This window comes from Leptosomus discolor, chromosome 19 (assembly GCF_034619465.1).
Source record: "Leptosomus discolor isolate bLepDis1 chromosome 19, bLepDis1.hap2, whole genome shotgun sequence".
Taxonomy (NCBI): domain Eukaryota; kingdom Metazoa; phylum Chordata; class Aves; order Leptosomiformes; family Leptosomidae; genus Leptosomus; species Leptosomus discolor.
This window is the reverse complement of record NC_141409.1, coordinates 7,791,634-7,816,214: the sequence shown is the minus strand read 5'-3', so window position 1 is coordinate 7,816,214 and position 24,581 is coordinate 7,791,634. Positions and strand designations below refer to the sequence as shown.

General features: G+C 44.9%; 1 protein-coding gene across 1 annotated transcript; it reads right to left on the bottom strand.

Annotated features, from left to right (window-relative positions):
- Positions 1-617: 617 nt before the first annotated feature.
- On the bottom strand, positions 618-8,333 carry SET (SET nuclear proto-oncogene). Its single transcript, XM_086475643.1, has 8 exons — positions 8,211-8,333; positions 6,741-6,798; positions 5,553-5,695; positions 4,769-4,872; positions 4,478-4,591; positions 2,760-2,930; positions 2,513-2,659; positions 618-1,525 (listed from the first exon to the last, which is right to left on the bottom strand). Exons 1-8 carry the CDS (start codon positions 8,281-8,283, stop codon positions 1,502-1,504), a joined length of 834 nt encoding a protein of 277 aa, XP_086331769.1. The 5' UTR covers positions 8,284-8,333; the 3' UTR covers positions 618-1,501.
- Between the last annotated feature and the right edge of the window lie 16,248 nt (positions 8,334-24,581).

Genomic DNA, 24,581 nt, shown 5'->3' with positions numbered 1-24,581 from the left:
AAATGAGCAAGTGTACAGTATATCTGAAGCATATATACATGCTGCTACCAAGGAGAAAGAAAGCAGTGAAGTAGCAACTTTTTATACACGAGCTTTGCTAAGAATCTTTCTCTTTGAAATAGCCCCCCAATTAGCTTGCACTTCAGATTTATTCTCAACGGAAAATACTTATAAAAACACCCACATCTTATTGTTAAGACCCCTTGATCTTTTTATTCTGAGCTTGCAAGATATTTTCATGCAAACTGATTTACTGGAGATACAGTACTGCAAATTACTACTTTAAAAAAAAATCGTCTAAGAATCACGTGATTTTTCTTTTTGCAAAACGTGAATATAAACCTCTGGCTTCACACAAGGCATATGCACCTACAGCCCTGTCTGACGGGGTCAGGCAATGCAAGAAAGGGAGTGTGCAGTAGTAGCTACCAAATGAAACATTTTACAAGTACTGAAATAGTGGAAACTAAGTGAACTGATTACCAGTCCACGCAACCACGAGGTTGCATTGCACTACATAAATACTGACCAAATGCCCCCAAAAATGCCAAGAAACTACAAGCAAGTTCAAAACAGGGTATTAAAACTGTTTCTTTCAGTGAAGACCAACCAGTCCCTTTGTGTACACATTTAGTTTTATTGTAACAAAGCAACTTGTACACTTTAACGTTTAAAACTGAGCATCTTTCTTTCCTTTCCAGTGAAACAAAAAAAAAAGAATTTAAAAATAAACAAGAACAAAATTACAATAGAGAATGTCAATTCCAAATAAGATCCTACAGGTTCTGCTGATTCTCCATCAAGTGGCAGGGCTCAAAGTCATCATTAGGAGAAGATTTTATTTTAAAAGTGTCATCTTAAACTGCAAGGATGTTTGTTAAACATCACAATTAAACATGCCAAAGGAGAAGAAGCCATGTTGTCAAAATGCCCACTTAACCCACCCAAACATCTGAAACCCACCCCCGCTGACCTTCTATAACCCCATTTTTATTTTTATTTTTTTTTTTTAGTTTTTTCTTTTTTTTTAAACAAGAGAAAGTAGACAGATACATGTTGGTAAATGCTAACTGTCCATATTCACATAGAGACACAGTGTAATCTCTGAGCCCAATATACAGAGAAAGAAGGAAAAAAGCTAGATTCTATGCACTACTACACAGGGGCCTAGCACTCTTCAGCTTCCAGCAGAGTGAAGGGAGCAGAAGGTTTTCTTTTTTCCCACAGAACATGGTGTGTTGATTCCATAAACAGTTTTTGTTTTGAGACAGAAAGGGATAAAAATGAACTTGAAACAGAAACCGGTAGATTCTTTTCCACTGTATTCTGCTCAAGGTATTTCCCCCAAAATAAATTGTGAACCATGGTGTAGAGGAGAGAAAAAGAGACCTCAAGAGAACAAGGCGACTGAGCACAAGAAAAAAAAGACAGCAACTTGCTCCCAGGGACTGGAGAAAAATTAAAAAGGTAAAAAGGGGGTTTGGAATCCATCAGTGTTCAATTAGTCATCTTCTCCTTCATCCTCCTGTTGAAAGATAAGCAACAATTAAAAAATTCTAATCGCTAAATTTCAGATACATGAACTTTCAAATGCAATAACCAGAATTGTTTCACTACCCTACAGACTGCAGCCCCACAGCGTTACTCATAGCATGCTGCACGATGATCACCGAGGAGCAGGAACGCTTGCTGCGAGAACCGACCTACACAGAAGTCAGTTAATAACTGGACGTCCCAACGAAGAAGCGTCAGGTTTGACAAACTACAGAGAATCACCACCAACACTGACATAAGTTTAACATTTAGAAAGTGAAGGGGTCATCTTTTTTCCCCCCTCGTTTTAAACCCCAAAGAGCAAACTGCTTCGACTTTCAGATGCGAAATTCTAGGTTACACAATAGAGCCCAGTACTCTGGTGCCCCCAACAGCCCCATCTCAAGACACGTACTTTTTCTGCTGCTGAAATTCAGGCACACCACGCCCAGTTACAAGAACAGAGACATTCTAAACTTTAGGTTACCAACGCCCTAAAGGCTGTCCCTGGAATCCCACTTGGTACAAACAGAAATGTCCAACTCCTGAACCCAGAGGGTCTCAGCAAAGCTGGCCATAAGCAGAAATAAACCAACAGGTGGGACGATGACAGAACTGGACGCATCAACAAGAGCTATTTACAAGGAAAGCCTTGCTAGAGTGCTCACTAATTAAAAATAAGGATTTTGTTACACCAATATCCTAGTTCTTCTACAGCACCTCCCTTACAAATTTACTACAACTACTGATTTGCACTGTCTCATATACACAAACACACTTATTACTACACCAAAACCACTCCACCAGTTATGGCAGTAACAGTTCTGCTTCTCCCCTCCAAACCCCGTCGGTGATTGCACAGAAAAGAACTATTTTACTGTTGTAACAACGGCTCAGTAATCTTACAAGATCCCTCTTATAAATTCCTGTTGATTCTCATACACCAGAGATGGAAGGTGTAAGGGGTAAGATTACTCACCTCTCCTTCCTCTCCCTCATCATCATCTTCATCTTCCTCCCCCTCATCTTCATCTCCTTCTTCATCAATATCCTCCAATCCTTCTTCTTCTTCATCATCATCATCGTCCTCCTCTCCCTCCCCTTCTTCGTCATCCATATCAGGAACCTTAAAGACACGTACGCAACATTACCTACAGCGATCAAATTCACTTCCACTTGCACAGTGCTACGACGGGTACGGACCAGCACCTCAGTGCTACACTCACCAAGTAGTACTGTAACGGATTTGGCCAGATGTCGTCCTTGATGACTTCTCCTAGTTCATCAGCCCCTGCATCAGAGTGGTCAGTGAACCAGGTAAAGAAGCTTTCTGGCTCTTCATGCTGCCTCTTCCTACTGGCTTTGTTCTGTGTCTGACTTGAACGTTTTGTCAGATCCTGGAAAGAAAGTTAAGAAGTTCCCTAAACAAGTGGTCTTTATGTGGCCCTTTTTTTTTTTTTTTACTCTTTTAAATAAGCACCATTTAGAATCATACTTGTCTAAACAACCACAAGAAGTCACTAGTCCCTCTTTCAGGGAGAAGTCTTTAAGAAACAGTTGGAACCCAAACAACTCGCAGAAGTTACTGAGCAACACAAACATGACAAAACAGTAAAACCACCTGTTTCTTTTAATGACCTCCACCGAAATACTGCAAATTCACATGATCTTCCTATCACAGGGAAGCACAAGTATGACAAGTGTTTAATGACATACTGCATTTAAAATATCTCACAATGGCTAAATGCTACTGAGAGCAGCTGTAATTGTAGCCAAATGCTACAACTACTGCATACACATAATTTAAGAAATGCTCAGTCTCCACACCTCCAAGCTCTGTCTTTAGCTTGAGTCCAAGAACTGCTTAGCCTTCTTATCCTAAGATTTCCCACTCTGAAGTTTTCAGGCCACTCTTTGTACTAAGTGAAAAAAACTACACAAACTCCTAAAACAGACGGTCACAAGAACATACAGGAGTCCCATACCTACTACCCTTTCCCCAGAAGTTTAATAAATTTGCAACAATCTGTTTGCTAAGTCTGAAAAGTACTATCTGCTATTTAAACCCATTCTTTCTCTGATCATATGGCAATTCCAAACTTCGAGCATCTGCTTTCTTGACAGAATCACAACATTTATAGGTTTAGACTGTTTAATGACGAACAATACCAGAATTCGCACCGATTTTGTGGTATGTTGTAAAGATCACATTGAGCTGGTTTGTACTGGACTGTAACTTCTTGTACAAAATAAAAAGTCCTAGTTCTTAATGAAAAAAAAATTAAGTTTTCTTCTCAACCTGAGGGTGACAAAACAAGCAACTTAACTGCAACCCTCAGTTCTACTTTTAACACACTCATTTCAAAATCTTCAGGATAACCTGAAAGTGCTCCCAACTTTTACAGAAACTCACTACAGCGAATTAAGTATGTTTGGATACTGTCTGGATGAAAGACAAGCCCGCATTATTGCATGGCTGCAACTTCTCCCAAGATATGGTGTCTGGAAATGAAGTTGAGGAAAAAGAAAAGATAAAAACAAACCACACGCCCCTATCGGACCCCCCAAAACCCTGCTGTCCTCGGAATTCCTCATGTAACAGTTCTCTTAAGAAAACAACAAACAAAACACAGAGCCTAGATCCACGCCAAGGAGAGACAAGCTAACACACGGGTCAATCTCTCCGTCTGGTCATACTTGTACTTTCACTGTTTTAACGGTGGCGCTCAACTGAGCAAGAGAATTCACTACACATCTCCACGTACAGGTGGTACTCCAAACCCTGCAAGACAGGCACGAGCTATGTACGGGGACAAGTGGAAAGTGGGTCGAGAGGGGAAGGGCGGACAAGGCAGCTTCAACAAAAAAAGGTGAAAGGAACATAATTAAAGTCATGGTATCACAGAGAGCACCAACCGTCTCTCCCAGATGCAGAGGTACCTACCTTCCCAGATTTCCATTTGATCTCAGTTGATTTTGAAGATGGGTCTCCACTTTCATTGAGGTGAAACTCTTTGGAGAGAACTTTATTTTCAAAGTATGGATTCTCATCAAAATACTGCAGAGTTGAAAGCAGAGTTAGAACCCACATAATGTAAAGACACATGCCAGGTCGAACCTGGTAGTAAAGAGGTAACTGAAGAGATTAAGTTACAAACTCCCACCCAACACGCAATTACATTCCAAAAAACTCAGAAAAAAAATCACAAGTGAAGGAATTATTTAAGGTACTTACAAAATCTATTCTGTAACCTGATTTGATGTCTTCAAATTCTGTCACCTCAACTCTGGTCAAATAATGCAGTGCTTCCTCATCTTCTTCTCCCAGCAGTGCAGATACTAGGACAGAATTAGGAATCCCACGTTAACAAACCTCTGAAATGTCTATCATGAAGATGAAATACAAGAACCTGATAGCAAGTAAGATTCGAAAACCAACACATCTGTCCAAGCCAACTTCTTACAGCCCAGTTTTTTGAGTTACCAGCCAACAGGCTACTTACCGAGGTGACAACATTACGTTTGCTTGTTGTAGTTCAACGTTAAAAAGCAGCAAAAGCTATCCACACACATCTGCTTTTCTCCGAAACACATTCTCACATGCAGTTTGCCCAGTCTAAGCCATCCACAAACTTGTTTTGTCCTCTCACAAAGTCTGTTGTCAAGGGTCCTACAGAGCTCACCTCCAATTAAAACAAAAACCGAACAGGAATCCTTCTTTCTGGACCTCTTTAAAGGGTCCAATTAACTAAGAAAAGTGGGAAACTTGTCATTTTAAATGCAGAAAGAAAACCAATGGGATTTTAGGCAACAATATGCTCCTTTGGTCAACAAATGCAAGAAAAAAAAAGCTGATAAAATGCACTCTAGGACAAAAAGGCAGTGCTGCATATGAAGCAGGGCTTCTGTTTAAACATATGCCCAGGAACAGTTCTAGAAAACCCTCAGAGCTGCCAGACACTCACATAACAAGCAAGCAAACACTGAATTTACAGAAGCAAGGGCTATTAAGAATATACCTTGTGGGTGGTTGACAAATGTTGTTACCCAGAAATTTGGGATTTTGGCGATCAATTCTGACCTCTTCTGGAAGAATGGTTGGCGGAGTTTGTTGTATTTCTGTTCTACTTTCAAAATTTCCTCACTGGCTTGTTCATTCAGTCTGTAATAGAAAGAGCCACATTAACCACAGGAGAGAGAACTGAAATTTAAAGCTGCATCATCAGTAGTTAACTAAAACCGGAACGGGTCTGATTAGACTAGTCTGCCATGTTCGACTAATGAAGCATCTCAAGAAAAAAAACTGAGGCCCAAACCTGTAACGACCGTTAAGAAATGCACTACCAGAAGCAATCTCAGTGATCTTAATGAAACTTTCTGAGCGCACTGTATGTTTTGCAACATTACACAAGGGACAGACCTTTATTTACGCAAAGCAAAGTACTGTTTTACCTCTTACACGTTTTGTTTGCAAACGACCTCAAGACGGACAACACGTAACACTATCACCTGCTCTTTACAACTTCCGGGCAGGCAAGCAAGCTGCAACAGAGCAATTCTGCACCCCACACAAGTAAAATCTTCAGACGTAACATTTAATTGGGTTTGTAAAAAGGCAGAGCCCTGATACTGCAACAGCTTCACGTGCCCAGAGCCTCAACAGTCACCTGCAGGCTTTGTAGGGCAACGTGGATGGAGATAAGACCCAGGCAAATACCGGCACAGAACCCACAGAGAGTTCTGGCATATGAAGTTCATGTTTCAGTGACACTTTCTACATATTATTCTACAAGTGCATAAATATTAAAAAAAGTATAATATAATAAAAGCTATTTTTTCACCCAAGTTTTTGGTTCTGCTTACAAATGTGAAAATAGTTTTGCAAACTAGCATACACATTAACTTGAAAAACCAGTAAGAAATAAATCTCTAGTATCAAAACTATCACAATTAATTTAGAATTTTGAACTCAAGTTCTACCTTTTTTAGTTATACACAATTAAACGAGAAAGCAGGATACTACTTCGACTTTTTTTATCATACACAGATACTTCTTACATCTACTCATGTCAGAACACAAGCATATCTTGGCAGAGTTTGAAGAGAGGGAGAACTACTACCGAGTGCTTACTGTACTAAATATTTTTATTTTTGAAAGTAACATATTAATTTCTACTAAAACATTTTAGAAGTTTGTCAATGTTTACCTGTCTATTTCATTCTGTACTTCATCAATGTGTTCAATTGCTTCCTGTTGCTCTTTTTCTGAAAAACAAATGAAAATGCATCAAAATCCCTTCATTCTCAAGTCTGACAAGTCACCTGGGATTTTCCCTTAAGACCTTTTCTTGTGATCTACTTTAGAAGTATGCAGGTATTTCTACTTAATGTCAGAAGCATTACTAGGCCTTAAAGCTTCAGCTACTTCCAGGGTGTGCTATGGCTGAAGGGCAGAAAAGTTTGACGAGACCACACTCAGAGCAAGTTTAACCCCAGAAATCACAGCTCACATTGCCCCACACAGCTTTACAAGTCAACTTATCATTTAAGTCAATCATGACAGACTGGTAACAATTTAATTTAAAAGTTGTAAGCTGTATTTGCCGAGACCAACGCATTTGAAGGAACGTTAAATAATTCGGAGAAGGCAGTAATCTCAATGGAAATAGCGTAACTGGGAACACGCCACCTGCCAAAACCGACAAGAACGTTCGGACGGACGGCCACGAGCAAAAAAAACTTCCAAGTCGCCGTTTGACAGCTATTTTCTCATCGGAACTTCCCTCGACAAAGCCCGGCGCGGGTCTCGGTGACGGGCGGACTGTTTACCCATCGCGCCGGGCGATGAATGAACGGCAGCGGCAAGTCGCTGGAGCAGCGCAGCGCGCTCACTCCTCCTCCGGTAAGTTTCCCGCACGGCTCAGCCCGCGTTAGGCGACAGCTCTCCCCGCTCGCCAGGTGGATGCGCTGCCCCTCTCCCCACGACGGCGGAGCGACCGGCTACGGAAAGCACGTGTGCGACCGGAGCTGCCAGCGGGCGCAGCACCGCGGGGCGCGACGGCGGGCTCGATGGACGGGGAGCGCTGCGCCCTTCCCGCGGCGGCGGCCGGGAGGAAACCCACGGCGCGGCGACCTTTAAAAATCCCGGAGCTGCCGCGATCGCACGTGGGGGACGGCGCGGGCGGCTCCACCGCCGCGCCGCCCGAGCACCGCGTGGCTCCCCGGGCGGGCAGGCCCCGGCGGCGCAGCCGGCGCCGCTCCATCCCCGCGCGGCGGGGCAGCACCACGCGGCCGCGGCGGCGCCGAGACCAGGAGGCGGCGAAGCATCATGGCGGCGGCGGCGGCGGAGCACAATGAGGCTCCGCGGATGCTGCTCCGGGAGGGGGGGCGGGGGGGGTCCCGCTGCTCCGCCAAGGCCGCAGCGCCCCCCGCCCGGCCCCGCCTGCGCCCGTGGGGAAGGAGGCCGGGCCGGGGAGCGGAGACAAAAGGGCGCTAACATGGCCTCCTCCTGCTGCTGCTGGGGCCTGCACATCCGCCCGGCCGACCCCGCGCTCTTCCCGCCTCCGGCCCGGCCGCGGCCCGTGTGGCTGGGGAAAATGGCGGTCGGTGCGGCGCGGTGCGAGGCGGAGGCCGCGGCGGCTGCCGCCATTCCCTTCCCGCCCCCGGCGCGGCCTCACCTGAGGTCTCGTCGGCCCCATCGTGGTTGGAGTTCAGCTCCTTCTTACTGACTTTGGCCGCCGGCGCCGACATGTTGGTGGCTGCGGAGCGGAGCGCGGAGGGAGGGGGGCTGTAACGGGACTGAGCGGAGGGGGGGGGGCCGGGTACAGACTCCTCCTGCTGCTGCTGCTGCTCCTTCTGCCACCGCCGCTCTGGCTCCCTCCGCCGCCGGGGCGCTCCGGCCTCCTCCGCCCGGACCTGGGGCTCCCGGATAACAGGGGGCGGCAGCGGCGCTCGCACTGCCTCACGCTCCCCACAGCCAGAATCACCACCACCGCCGCCTCCTCCTGCTGCTGCTGCTGGCGAGGGGCGGGCAGCGCAGCGCGCATGCGCAGCAACCCCCCCCCTCCGGGGCACAGGGGGGACGGCGGCCGCAGCGCGCAGGCGCACCAAGCCCCCCTCCAGGGCGCTGGGCAGCGGGCGGCGGAACGCGCAAGCGCTCTGCGCTCCCCTCAGAGAGAGAGGATGAGCGCGCCGCTCTACGCAGGCGCGGACACCTCCTCCTCGCCGCGGGCGGCCCGAGCGCAGCCGCAGAGAGGCCGTTGGCCAGCCCCGCCCCCGCCGACCACCCCACGCTGGGCGCCCATTGGCCGCGCCTTGCGCCCTCGGAGGGAGCGGGGGGCGGGCCTCGGCGCGGAGACACAGAGGACGGCGCGAGAGGCGGGAGAAGGGCGGTGGGCGGGGGGAGAGGGAGCAGGGCGGAGGCGCGCGCAGGTGTGCGGGGGGGGGGGGGGGCGGGGGGCGCGCATGCGCGCGCGCGCGCCCCGCGGCCGTAGCCCGGCGCACGTGGCCGCGCGGCCACAGTGTGGGCGCCGCGCTCGAAGCCCGCGCGTCCCCTCAGGGCCGCCCCCGCCGTGTGAGGTGCCGCCGTCAGGGACGGGGTCGGTCCCTCTTCTCGCCTTGGGGACGGCCAGGGACCCCCAGGGGAAATGGCGGGGGGGGGGGTGGGGGGGGTGGCATTTGGAATCACCGTCCCCACATGGTCCCAAAGTGAGTGCTGGGCCGAGCAGTCCCGCTGCTGAGGTGGCTCCTCCGGGCCAGCCCCGGCACCTCCTGTGCCTGGAGAGGCTGCGTGAGGCGCGGCCACGTTTCCGCCCTGCCTTGCATTCGGGACATGGCGACCTCCCTCTCCCTGCGCTGTCTCCCTTAGCTGGAACGTAACCCGAAGCAATGACTTCGGACGTTACGCGTTGAGGGCACAGAGGCCCTGTCAGTCACATCCCGCGCGCTCGGTGAAGCGGGAGCGCAGCTCTAGAAGGTCACTGAGCCCAGCCGCCTGCCAGCACACCTGCCACTGCACTACGAGCAAGCAGACTTTAAATAACCCTTTTTGTCCCTTTCCTGTCCACCTGTCATGGAAGAGCTCATTGCAGCTTCACAGCTACGGCCAGCTCTGTTTTGCTCTTAAAGTAACAGCCAAGCCACTCTTTTATACATGCAGCGTAGCATTCACAGGTGAATATTCCAGTGTAGGTCAGGCTAAGAAACAAGTACAGCTTTGATGAAGTAGGAACTTCCCCTTCGTGTTTGCTTTCCAGTCACACGATGTTATCGTTATCATATTCTCCCTGCTTGGTTCCTTTTTTGTCTCCTCTTCAAGTTGCCCTTCCAATGGACTTACTCAACAAGGCCTGGATTAGTTCCTGCCTCTTCAGAGGTCTTAACTATAGTTTTCTGATTCCTGCTCCCACCTGTCGCTTCCAAATCCCAATTGCTTTTTCTTTCGTATTTCCAGCTGTCACTTCCCGCCAGCTATCTCCTTGCTTCCATTGCCACCCACAACGGCTGCCGTGTGTCCACAACCCGTCTTGGGCTTCCCCGTGCCAACAGCAGGAGAGAGGAGCTGCCATCCGTTAGTCCTCTGCTTTCACATACAGCAATGAGATCCCTTCACTGCTGGGCACAAACGGTGAGCAATCATCACAACTTTATAAATGCAAGATTATCAAATCCTTCCCAAGGAGGATGTCTGAAGGCCTTCTGGAAGCCCATCACAGTGAGATAACTTCTCTCATACTCTGCATCTCCCAAGACCAATTAATAGTCACGTTCAAGCAAGGTAAGCTCATGTGTGTGGCTTTTTCTTCTCTTTCTCTTGAGTCTCTTTACTACGCAGTTGTATCTGCTTGATTTTTTTTTCCTCTTTTCTCACCTGTAATTTACTACTCTGTTGTTTTCTCTGGATTAGCCTTTGCAGGTCTATAACCTGAAAATACAGGCCGTATGTTTGAAAGCTAGTTCCAAGCAGGAACACAATGATCCAAGCGGCATCTACCTGCTCCCTACTAGAATCCCTTGTTTAGTCTATAAATTACTAAGTATTCCTGAAGTACATGATAAAGGTGATCCACTGATGTATCTAAAGTCAAGTAATCATTCATTTTAACTGTCGTACTGTTAAAAACATTTCCATGATCTATTTATCCTACCCTAAAACTAGCTATTATCAAGAAAAGAGTAAATATTAATTAGATATATTAATATTAAAAGAAACACTTAAAAATATATATTTAGTTTTGAGTCACAAAATACAAACCCGTGCTTTCATGCGAAAAGAGAAAGCAAAGCGTTCAATTTTGGGGGGAGGAAGCAGTGTTCTTTCACATAGTTACTTTCTTTTTTTGCTTGCTTGCTTCAATTTAGTGCTGGTGATGTGCTGTTCCCAGCTTCCTGGTAAACCTTTTGTCCTAACTCTTCTTCAGTTCTCTTCCTATTAGAAAAGTTAAGTTAACATCAATACTTCTTCTCCAGTTATACATGCTTTTACTCCAACTAACAGGTACTATTGCTTTAACAACCTGTGTTTTCTGCTTTTCAAAAGAGAGCCTTGCTCATACAGTTCAGCTGTAGTCTAACTTCGGGGTACGTTTCGTAAAAGGTCTCAAAACAACAGGTGCTCACATGCTTCTGGGTCTTGGCCCAAAGAATTTGACAACAGTTCACAGAATGATGCCCTCTCTGCACTCCCCTCCTTGCTTTATAGAAAAATGAAGAAGTAAAACTAAGCCACTGGGTTACAGTAGTTGTTGAGCCCTAGGAAGGAGGAGAGGAGAGCACCCGGTGGCTTTTGCAGCTGAATTGATTAACTGTTTGTTCTTGCTGCGTTGTTAACTTGACAGGAGGAACATGACTCAAATCTTGGTGAAGCAGCAAGTAGCAGCACAACTCTCAGCTCAGTCCGAAACTGTTCCTCTGCGTGGGTACCCCAAGCCCCATGTAGTTTCATTGCAAAGGAAGGAAAATTGTGTCTTCGTGGTACAAAGCCTTGTTGTTACATGAGTTACCTGCTGTTACACAACATTTTCAGAAAAGACATGTGATGCTTAAACCCAACACGTAACTGTGTTTAATATCCCTGATACTACACCAAAAATAATAAATGCTTAGAGGTTTAATTGATAAATATTCAGTTACCTCCCTTCACTTCTTTCTGATTTTTATTGTCTGTAACTAACCTTTAAATTAGTTTTAGTCCTTGAGTAGCTGTTGAGGGGCTAAAATGTACAGTTATAATCCTATGATATAGGAGGGGGTGAAAGTATTTAGAGCAGGTGATGTCCTCCCTCTTTCATCTGTCTTCTTGTGAGACCTTTCTCAGCTCTGATTATATCACATATCATAGCATACTAACATTTTTTCCTGAACTATTAGGTCCAATTGGCTATGCTTCCTATATCAGAAATAGTTCCTTTCCCTCTGTATTACGGAGTTAGCGTTCCTGCTTTTGTTTGAACTTCAGGTCGCATGGTTCAAGTTGCAAAACTCTGCTGTATGTGGCATCTTTCGAAGTCGGTGCCTGAGTACTCTGGTGTTGACAAATACGGGAGTTAGATCTTTGCAGCCTTCCAGATGGCAATGACTTTGTCAGACGAATGAGGAAAATTTGTGTTAGTTTTCCTTTACGTGTATGTGGGATATATGGGGGATTTGGCAGCAGCTGATATTGATTCATGGCCTTACAGTTTACATAGAGCGTGGCAGTAACTGCACGTTTTTCTCAAGAACTGAATTAACGAGCTTCTTTGTAAAGATAATCTGATACTTGCTCTTTGATGTAAAGTTCAGATCTCCCTAAGTTTCTTTCCTTAGTTAGGTAGGTTACTACAAGACAGAGACATAGTTGGTAATCATGCTTAGTTTCTGGAATGCCAAGTCAGCTTGACACCCCGATTTGGCAAGGGAAATCAGAAAATGTGCTAAATCCTCTCAAACACAATGCAGTGATGTGTGAAAAAGAAGAGTCCATTTCCTTCTAAGTATTTCTGCAGTGCAAAATGGGTATACATAAAATCATGCAAGTCAATATAATTAATAGCAACTTACATTTTTATAGCCTTCCATCCCAAGGAATCTCCCAGCCTTTGCAGAAGTTATTGTAGAGAAATATAAAATGAGGATCATTTTACCACTGCTGAAATGCAACCAACTGCTTAACAATTGTACATCTATGCTGGGAGCCTGGTCTTCCACAAAGAACTTGCAGACTTGGGCTCTGTGTTAGGAACAAAGATTCCCCCTTGGAGTGCAAGACAAAATTTTTTAGAGCGTCTGAAAGCTTTTGAATGACAGAGTACACCAGTGAGTTGAAGGCTGCACATCTCAAGCACACATAAGCTCGTCCTTGATAGTAAAGGCTGACTGCCATATCAGTGCTTGCTCTGAGCAGCAGGCAGAGTCACACCGGCTGGTTTGCTGCATGTAATCAGTTTGACAGCCCCCAGGAACTGCCGAGCCTCCGTGACCCTAGAAAGAGAGTTTGGCACATATATGAAACAGTTAAATACCTCCCTCCAACTGTGTATCCATCTCCACTAGTCACGGACCTTCCCCGTCGAGCACCCACATTAGAACTGAATGGTTAGATAATGACGGAAGAATCTTCCACGTGTCCTCACAGTTGTTGCAGTTTAAACCCTCGGATGAAAATATTTCTGGGCTGGTAGCTGCCACTGAAGCAGGATGGTGGTTCAGTAACACAGACGACTGTGTTACTGGGGAGTGACTAATAGTATGTAGTTGAATAAATCCTGTGATTCTATTTGGATTTTTTTTTTTTTTTTGGTGAAGTTCCCATTAGACATAGTTGCTAAACCTGATTTTTATTTTTTTCCTATACCAACGTTTTTAACTTGCCAGAGTACTTGCTTGTAAGCTGTGAAGCACTGGATGGTCACATAACACTTGTGCTTGTTCCCAGATAGTAGAGGCAAAGAGGCGGTCAAAATATTCTTAAAAATCTTAAATTAAATTCAAAGTCAATGAGTCCTAAGATGCTTCTGAACACGAGACATAAGCTTTTCAGATACGTGGGTGCTTAAGAATGTTTTGCTCCTATTTTTCACATAAGGTATACAGTTGTGAATTTTGTAGGGAACTGAACTGCTCTGTGCTTTCCAGAGTATTAGGGGAAGTTGTTTACTGGAGAATTCTCTTGAAGTTACATTCTGCATTGTGAAATTAAGAGTTCCTGCCCAGAGAGACATTTGACTGGAGGATTTTCCTGCCCTTCTTGACTTTTTTATATCTCAGACATTGATGTTGTCCTGTTCCTTGGCTTAGATGGTGTAAGAGTCGGTCCAGAAAACAGCATTGTCTCAACCTTGTCATCAGGGATATGCACAGTACGGTACCCCAAAAGTCAGGCTAACATCTTGACATGGGTCTGCAGCGGCCTGCCAGAGACACAGTTGCTGACCCCGAGAATGGAATGCGGTACGAACACCCCGGGAGGGAGAGCTGCGTGGCAGAGAGCCGTGCCCTTCTCTGGTACGGGACAAGCCCGAGCTGACCAGGCGGCCGCATAACTGCTGTCACGAAAGCCTGATCAGCATCGATGGAGCCCAGAAGAGATGGAGATACAGAGGAGGAGCAAGGGATGCTACTTGGCATAAAAGATGGCTCCTCAGCACCCAAACTTGGGAAGCTTTCCCCACCAAGGATCATGACGATCGTCAGGACCGGTGGGACGCTGCCTGGACCTGGGACCACAGGGACGCCTTGGACTCATAGTAGTAGCTATCCATCTCTTTCCTCTTTTCACTTTTACTTTTTCCCTTTCCTTTCACCCTCTTTCCCTGTCGCACACAGGTTTACAGGCAAACAATAAAGTTTCACTGTTTGATTGAAGCCAAACCCTTTGGCATGGCCCTTAATTTTGCACTTCGAGATCACAGCGAACGAACCATCAAGAGTCCACGGAGTGGACCGTGACAGATGGAGCCTGTGGCTGTTAACTACCGATCAGCTCTGCCAACAGACACGTACATAGATGCTGTTATAAATCCAGAACTTCTGAACTGCAGTTTTTAAAAGCAAAAATGTTTAAATATCAACTCGTCCAGATGTGCTGCTACCACTTATAGATGTCACTATCCATCTCCTCTTGCCTGAGGAGTTCACAATCCAAGACAGGATCTGAAACGTATAAAAGTTTTGTTTGAAAACACGTACTGGCATATGCAAAGGTGTCTTTCCACTATCTGCAACACCTGCAGGGTGTTCCAAGGGCAGATACATACATTTTGTTGGTGCATTCACAGCAGTGGATGTTCAAAAGCTATCCGTAGGGATACAGAGTTATTAGTTTTGCAGGACAGTGTTAGAACCAATCCACCCTGCACTGAGGCAACGGAAGACTTCAACCAAGCTTAATACAGCTACAATTTCACAGAAAATGTCTGAAAAACAAGATGTTTGTTTGAAAGCATTTGGTGATTAAATGATATATGTGGTGGTTGGCTTTGTGTTTACGTTTGAGGCTTTATTTTACTACATACCCTCTTCCATAATGACAGCTCTAAACAGAAGTTGTTGGAAAAACTGACCACTTACAAGAAGTATTCCCAGGTACAATGATCAATCACAAATAAAGACACTTTCAAACTCGAACGCTGCAGTATTTATTCTGGGAGTTGTTCTGGAATAGCTGTGCCAACCAAATTTTTATGTAGAAGGCCCTGAAATAATTGACAGGGGAAGTAGCTGCTAGTCTTCGATTTCCTTCAGTGGTGCTCTGTCTGAAGGAAGGCTGTGATTTCCTCACAGCTAGGGCAGAAGCTGTAGTGCTAGGGAGGGTCTTTCTAATGAGACAATAGATACGGATAAAAAATCATGGAAGTTAGAGTATTATAAATTCAAATGAATGCTGAATTGAAGTTTTAGGATAACTAAGCAGTAGGGGTAGAGCAGTGTTGAGGACTAGGAAAAACTATACTGTGTGCTTCTGTGGGTTCTCCTGCAGGGACACATTCAGATGATCCTTTTCCTCCTCTCCACTCATGAGGAAATGAAGAGGGAGCCAGCATTTCTACAAGGACAATTCATAAACCTTTGCTTTCCAGGATTTTAACTCTGGCCAGTTCCTGAAGCTCTTATTTCCCATCTCCTCAGTCCTACAGCAGTCCTACTCTTGCTGAATCCTAAACAAAGTTGAATAACGCTTCAAGATTTGGTCCCTCAGGAATAGCAGTAGAGAATAACATTTTATACTATGCATATTCCATCCATTGTCTTGTTACCAAGTGGCAGCGTTTTTGTGGGAATCATTAAAAACTTCCCTTGTTATGTACAGTGCTATCGAAGTTTGGACTCTCGGGGGTAACCTCTGTTTGTATCCAGAAAATATCAGATTAAAATAAACACAGGCAGCATTGCTCAGTGAAGAGCGAGTACGACACAATTCTGTAGTTTGAAGTTGGCATTATTCGAACATTTGCAGCATGTCTTGAGTCTTGTGTAGGAGTACAGTGACAGAGAAGGTGAAACAAAAAAGAGGAAAATATGTAGAGATCTGTCATATACAGGTTTTGCTGTAATAATACATTGTACACATTATTTCTTTCATCTCAGAATGTCAAAGCTCATAACAAAAATCTAGTTAGATATAAAACACTCTGTGAGGAAAGTAATTCTTTTATTGGTAGGTTAGCTGAACACCAGAGTTACTCGGAGTTATTCCTCATTAGAGCCAGAGCCAGAACTCAGGAGTAGCACTAGTCTCCGACTTTGGCTACATAAAATGCTGCACGAGTTGCCAGCAATGAAGATCTGCAAGTGGAATTTGGTTAATTGTGTCAGCCTGTGGGAACGCTTATTATTTTTTGGTATTACAACAGCTCTGAGAGTCCTGAGAGTTCTGCGACCGTGATCCCTTTGCACAAGGTGCTATCTGAACGCAAAGCAGAGAGGGGGTTCTGGCTTGGAAGAATTTTTTCAGGATATAGTTTTTCAGGAAGTTTTTCAGGATATAGTTTGACGAGCTATTTTTTGGTAGAAATTCCTACTTATGCATTCCCCACCACGCATTCCTCCCCTCTTCCCCTCTTCCCCTGCACGTTGTGCCAGTGCAGGCTTTGGGTTTTTTGTGTAGCCCCATGTTAAAGTGAATCAGGAAACTGATTTCGATTAGAAATAGTCCCCATAAAAACCATTTATGTTTAACTCAGACTGATACTCTGATCTGATTCCCTGGTGCAGATGCATGAACAATGTTACAAGGAAGAGGGTCCCACGAAGGCAGGAATGAACAAGGAAAGGGTAAGGAACACCTTGTAGAAGTCTCGCGGGTTTAGAAGAGGTGTTTGTTAACCTGTGCCCTTAAATCAGCCTAACCATGACAAGGTTGCAATTAACTGGTGTGGAAAAGAGCAATATTTTTTGGCAAATTTTGTTTAAATTAACACAAGCAAGTGGAATATATCAATAAACAAAATAGCAGCTCTGCCACCTCAGGTGATACTGTAAAAGTTTTCAGAGTAGAATATGAGGTCACGAACAAAGTCATCCTTGCCCTTTTGTATTCAAAAATAACATCTCTCAGAAACACACAAAGGAAATAACCTTTAAACTCCAGGTTTGTTTTTGCAGTGGAGTGACTGGAAAATAATTTCATCTGCCTTTGCAAGATGGGGCAGGGTGGTGTAAAACGAAGTAGAGACCATTTCCCTCCCACCGCGGTCGTACATCTCTTATCTGACTCACCACTTCTGGGACTCCTTCTGGCAGCACTGGGTTTACTGCACTGAAAATTCAAGCATGTGAAAATATTCCCTATTTTCAGGTTACTTTGTTCACCGTTTGGTTCGGGTCAGTATTCCTTCCTTTAGAGGTTTGGAACTCAACATTCAGTAAGTGCCGGGTATTGCTGTTCTTAAGCCTTGTGAGAAGGACCAGCACAGTGGAAAGGAAGGGGGGAGGGAAGGGAGGGGAGAAATGAAGGGGGAGGAGAGTCCATATCTGAAGAGAGACTCCAGACTAGAGAAATTTTACTGACATCCATTCAGTTTCCAGCAGGGTCTCCTTCAGGGGCTTTTTACTGAGATCCAAAGGCCCTTGCAATTCACAGAGGCATTTACATGCAACGTCGCCCTCTGGGAGCTGAGGTATAACTGTACTCCTGGATAATAATAACAAAGAATACTACCCGACGCCTATTGAAATGTCAACCAGCCACTACTGTTGTAGAGAGTAACAAAGAGATGCTAATATAATTAATTATGAAGCCTCAGTACCCTCATTAACACATCTTTAGTGCCTAGATCTTTGAAAATCAGCTGTATAAAGTGACTGTCAGAGTTAATTCCTTATAAATTGCCTCCTGTCACATCCCAGCACTGCAGCAAGTTCTCTCAGGCCTTGTTGATGCTAAGAAATCTGAGGGGTTTTAGTACTGATGCAGTTATGCTGGTGTTACTAAAGGCATAAGCTGTTGCATAAGCAGGAGTTTGTCAGGCTAGAACAGAGCAAAATAAAAATGCCTTTAGTCACCGCAGCTTCCACAATTGGTAGCATAACTAGGAAAAGTTTCAATCAATTAAATGGAAAACTAAGGACAAAAGAAAAACAGCAATGAAAGGTGTCACATAATTTGGCTTTAAAATGTTTCCGGACCTTTTTTTAAATGGGAGGATAGCAGCCAATTTACAGCTCTCCCTCCTCCTACTGCCTTTACGACAGCATTTCAGCTCCAGGCCTCATTCCAGCGCATCCTCCCTCCCCACCACTCCCACTTACAAATATATATTTCAATAGACTTAGGCTACATGGAGTTCCAAAACCAGCATGTAATTGGTGCAATTGTCTTTTACACTTCTCCACAGAGAGCCACATTCATGCCTTCTTAAGCCCTGTTTTGTCATGTTTTCACTTTTTTTTTTTTAAGTTAGACTGGCATCAGTGCTTGTGTTGGGAGCCCTACGTACACACTAAAGTAAAAGTTACACAAACTGGCTATATTTGTGGTTCATTCTGTTATTTCTGAGTACCAGACTATGATCCTGTCATTCTCCTAAAAGATAAAGGTGCCATCTTACAGGGGCGATAAAAAGAAAATGATCATTAAAAATCACTTGGCATTTTCTGCAACAGTAGAAACACTCAGACTGACATATCCAATTTGTCTGTACAAGATATTCTGCTTCCCTTAATCTTCCATGTGCTTTTGAGAAGATGATAATCTTTCTGCAGTGCATAATTTTGTAAAGATATCTCTGTGTGTGCTTGTATAATATGCTCCAGGATCCTTTGGGATCCTTGTTATACTTGGGATAACAGACCAATCAAAATGGGATATTTTTATTTGCCACTTCAGAGGTGGTTTTCACACTAAGTGCTGGTCCAGCAAAACTGACAATATGCAAACTCTCCAAATGGAAATTTGTATCGATAAAAGAAGTTCTTGCAAACCTGGCTTTCCTACTGTATGAGCTAGCATCACGGTAGGAATATTATTTTATTCTCCACCCTTAAATTACAGATCCGCACCCCAGGAAAGCAATGATGTATTTATCGATCATTCAGTGTTCATAGAAATGAAGTATGAGAGATTAAAGTATCATGCTTGAAATAAATACATAGATTCCTGAAGAGCAATCAAAACCTGTCATGCTAATTCTGCTTGCTTGCTTTACGTAAGTGCAAATCTGATGGCACCGAGTGGAATGCCACTCCTTGTTTCTGAATGTCCTTTTTTTGAAACCACACTTCTGCACAGGAGAGCCAGTTCTATTCAGGTGAGTAATAACTGTCCACAATGCTTTTTGGGGTAGCCAGCTGCTTCATACATACCAATTAAAATTCCAGCAACTGTTTGAGATACTATAGATGTGATATAGGTTGATGAAGTGATGCACAGAAGAGATAAATAATTTTTAGTCACGCATGGTTACTGAATACGGGATCAATTTAAGGGATCTCAGCATTTCTTCCCTGTTGTCAGCACTGCAAAAGGTCAGCTACCTTTTAAGAGTGGCGTGCCAGATTGTACTTTTATTTCTGAGATTAGATGGTGGGCATGCTGGTACAAACTCAGCAGGAACTAGAGGCTGCTGAGTCTAAAAGGAGAGAGACACTGCCAATCACCTTGTTGACAGCATCAAGCCTCTGTCCAAGGCAGAGGCTCCCAGCTGCCACCGAGTTCGGAGCACCATGACAGCCAGGAATCGGGATCCTGAGCCTTTCACAGATGCCTCTTTCGCTAGGCCACGGCTCCTGGCCCTGCGCCAGCTCTTGCTTGCCATTCAAACCCCGCCAGCGTGGTGCCTGGGCGCCCGTGGCGGTAGCTCGCCGACACCTGCCACACAGCTAGCTTTCCCTCTGCCCCTTCCCCTTCTGGGTACAGCTGACTAAAATCTTTGTCTCGTTATCCGTGTAGGAATGAACGTGGGACAGGCAATACCCGTGCAGTGCAAGAAATCATACCCATACTATTTAATAAGGATCCCCCAACTCTTAATTCTACAAAGTATAATGGATCTGTGATGTTATTGGAGATGGATTGGTTTTACAACATATCATGTCTCTGGGTGTAACAGAGCTTCAGAAATGAGGCAACGTGTTTTCTGCCTAAATGGAAAGTACAGTTTTCAAAGCGAAAAAGGGCACAGCATTTGCAGGGCCATTTGGGAGGGAGAACAGGGAAAAGGAGGTCAGAAATTAGAGAAAACGCATGAGCCCTGTAGGAACGGCACCGGAGAAGCGATAGCTGGAGGATTCATGCAGCCAGAGGTAACGCACCGAGGCCACGCAAGGACGTGAATCCTTGTTCAGCTACTGAGCCGCACGGACACGGCGTTCTCCACACTGAACAGCTGTGGAGACCGACCTTTCCTTCAGGTTTAGTGCTTGTGTGAATACCTGATGTTTTAAAATCACCCATCTCCAACAGAAAGAAGATGTGTACATTAGCAACGCGTCCACAAAATATGTATCGTCTATGGTTGAAACACCGCTCTGCAATTTAGGAACTTGGGTCCTGTTCTTTCTTTTGCCATAAATTCCCAGGACAGTTTGGCAAGTCATCTCACCCTTACACCTGAAATGTTCGCTGTCAGAAAACGGAACCAGCAGTTCTCTACCTTGCAGAGCTTCGGCAAGGGTAAAACAAATGCTTGTGGCATGTGCCTTGTATGAGATGAGGAGCCTCACAGGTAACACTGCAGATCAACAGACTTCAGTCAACTCACGACTTCTTGGTCTTGCATTTGACCTCCAAAATCGCCACCTACAGTAGCGCAACAGGGTGCTGCTGTCGCTAAACACTTTCGGGAATGAGCTACACCAGATTACTGATGAAACTAAAGAGGTGTCCTTTTAAATAATGCTGCACAGTTAAGCGGCTTTCCAGTAATTTTCCTTGTGGGTAGTACCTCGGTTATTTTTCTCTAAGATTATTTCCATTTAACACAAACCTCCAAGCCCCAGTGAAACTAACTCCTAGATCAGTAGAGCAAAAAACCTCACTCTCAAGCACATGAGAGTCAAGATCTAGTTCAAAACTAAACAGGAGCAAGTGATCAGACATTCTCCACACCCAAATAACAAGCACAGAATGTCAGCATAAAGCCAGCTCTAACTCTCGCTCGCATACTTCGGTTACTTCAAAGGCAACACCGTTCAGTACCCAGACCTCAGCCCAACCAAATTTGTCGGGCTAGGCAAAACAACGGCACACAGGTTTGAAAGGAACCATCAGGGAAACAGAATTTGGTCTTGCTGGTTATACTGGTTGGGAAGAGAAGTGACAATTCTTTGATACAAACCCTTTTTCTTGTTGAAGAGGTTTGTTGTTTGGCTGTGATTTGTTTTTTAATAAATGAGAATATGTAAAAAGTTCTGCTCCTCTGAACAGAGCCATCAGTCAGTACAAGGCGATTCCTCTGATCCCGTTTCAAGCCCCTCACTGCCAATCTAAGCGCCAAGAGCTCTTTCTCATGGCTGGACACCGCATAGTTCTTGCTCGAACTGTGCATGTTTTCTTCATCCTTACTTGCCTCTGTTTGGGGTGGGGGGAATGGAGGGGAAGGTGTAAAAGGGACAGGCTTGGTTATGTCTGTTTTTGGGTGGAGATTGCTGTTCCAGCTGCCTGGAGCCTCAACAGAACTAATTGTTTCATTTAGCACAAATGGAGGGCAGCTGCTGCACCCACTAGTGGGTGAATCTTTACTGGGATGTAGCTTAGAATATTTGTTTCACTCCAGGTCACAGAAATCGTAACAATACATGTGCACACCGGGGGCACAGCTCATTCTCTCTTCCAACACGTCCTCCCCCAGTGCTCCGTCCCACACTGCTTTCCTTTACCTCAGTCTTCGCTTGTTTCATTTGCTTTCTGATGCTGATTTGCTCCATTAAGTGAAAGTGAAAACTTGTTAATACTTTGTCTCAGGAAGCACAAAGAAGAAAGACAGATCAGCACTGTAGTAGTAATAGCCACTTGAGAGAGACCTAGTTGCCTCAGGCTAGTAACAACCCTCCCCCAATTATCCCTGATTTTACCTCATTTCCGATGCAGTGTTACTATGTCAAAACAAAGACATCTCTGTATCTGATACTGCGGTGACAGAAAGAAGCAGCAAGGTATGTTTTACTGAAATACTGTTGATAAATTGAAACCCCAGCAAGTCAGAGAGATTGGAATAAAGAAGGATTCAACTGCAACGACTTAGAACAGTCGTCTTTGGGAGCTGTTTACCCCTTTCTCATCCTCAGGGAAGAAAGAGCCCAGACATGCACCACATTAGGAGGAACACGTACTACATTTCCAGGAACTTTGCATATTAGTTGCTGAAAAAAATGTTGATTTCTTTTTGTCTGTTTCACAGATTCAAATCCCAGTTTTCTTATCTCACTTTGCCGTCTCAAAACCCACAAACTTGTCTCCTTAAATTCCCTCTGACAAGTTAAAGTTTTGAAATTGCAGTTTGTGCTTAGCATTTTATTGATGCAGACTGTATATATATTCAGTATGACGAATATTACGCTTGTAATATTTACTCTACTACCAGTAATACTCTGCTAACTAATATTCCTTGGCAGTTCTAATCATACCAATTAAAGATAATTTAGTGATGACTTAAGATGATCTATTTATAGATGATAAATCTTAAACATTAAGAACCTCTTTAAAAACCCACCCTGCTATTGGGTTCAAATATTTAGAATCAGTTACATAACACAAAGCAAACTGAGATTAAAAAATCCCACTGCTTCCTGCATTTAACCATTCGCAGTAGAAAAACTCATCCAACTCTGCTCGCTTTATATACTTTTAATAGGGTTGTTGAATTGGAGTAGAAAAGGTATTTATTTTTCTCATTAAGGGACAAATTATCTTGTCACTGTTTTGCATCTTCAAGCTGATCTCGTAAAAAATAAGCATTTCTCAGTAAATGCTGTGCTAGGATTTCACCAATAATAGCAGCACAGCACTGTTTTACGATACAGCAGTCGAGTTCTTGAATGAATGCACAGAGGCAGAACATCAAGTATTTTCACCAGAGAAGGGACTGGAATGCTGCTGTGACAAAACCACTACATTGTTTCCAATACTCTTATGTCTTTTAGCGCTGCTCTGTAAATGGATGTTTGAAACAAGGTGGAAACAGCAATGAATGAGAAAAAGATGGTAAAGTTGTTTCAAACCCATGGCTACAGACACCTGGTTGAAGATTTAAAGAAGAGTTTGAGAGCTGCGACTCTTGAGATGTGTCACTTGTGTTAAAATTGGTAGAAGAGGACAGCAGAGTATGCTTTGTCATTAAATATGTAATTCACTGACATTTGACCTGATAAAAACCAAGCCATACCACAGAAAATAACATAAAAAAATACCCTTTTTGGTCAAGCCAGCGGTCTGTCTAGTCAGTTACTCACTGCCACATGACCGTGGCCAAAAGCAAGGCGCCACAAGCCTGCCTATAAGACACGTGGACTATGAAAGCGGTCAGACTCGCATCCTGTCACTAAAAAACGGTCTCCTGCTGCCACTGTTCGAGTTTCCACACGTACCAGCTACCTCCCACTGCAGGAGATGCCAAACTTGAACTCTGGAAGCTCAGATTAACTCCTGCACTAATCAGAGAGACACCGCAGGGCTAGGAGGACCATCAGTCCAACTCAAGAAGGCATTTATGTTCTGAGCTGTACTATGGAGTGTCATGGAGGTCCACACAAACCAGGGGAAGAATCACAGCAGACACACAGTACAGGCTTCAAAATTTGCAGGCTTCAGTTCCATCGGGACTTTTTTTCCTTGCTTTTGAAGGAGGCGCCAGTTAACCTCTCTCTGCTTCAGTTTCACTATCTGCAAAACGGCTATAGTAGTTCTTTCTCACGAGTTTTAGGGAATCTCGTTTCACTATTATTTGTGAAGGACTTTAAATTCCTCAGAACCGCTGCGCTGGGCCCCGACATAAATGGATTCACATGTGCTGAAGCGGTGCTACGTCCGTTCTCACGAGCGCCTACTCTGCGTGCTGCGATCATGATTGGTACAGGCAGGCCAAACTCCTTCCCAGCAACAGCAGGAATAACTCCGCTGAAGTTAGTGCATCTGTGCCTGCTCATGCCAGGGCTAAATTTAGCCTCTGCGTTCATCATTAAGTTGTTCCAATGGAGTTACAATTGGAAAAACCCTACAAGCCCAGTGATACCTGTTAGGAATAGTTACTGGAGGAAGCTGGGACACCCGTACGTGTTTCTGCAGACACAAGCAGCAGGGCCGTTCGCCGGCTGTGCCCGCACCGACGGGCAGACGTTGCACCAGGTTAACCACAGCTCTCCGGTGCTCCCGGGGGGAGCTGCCCGGCTCCGGCAGCCCGGCTGGCGCGCAGCGAGCTCGCAGTGAGGTTAAATAGTAACTCACCCACAGTACAAATTACCATAATTCCCTCATCGAAACCAGCGAACGGGAAAAGCGAGCCAAAGCGCACGCCAGGCTTCACGGGCACGCTTGAAGCCGACTCCCCTACCCCGCTTCCCCGGCAAGCGCACTCCATGCACGCGAACCAAAGCGGCGTGCTTAAACCCGGGGTTTTAGCATTACTAACAATTCC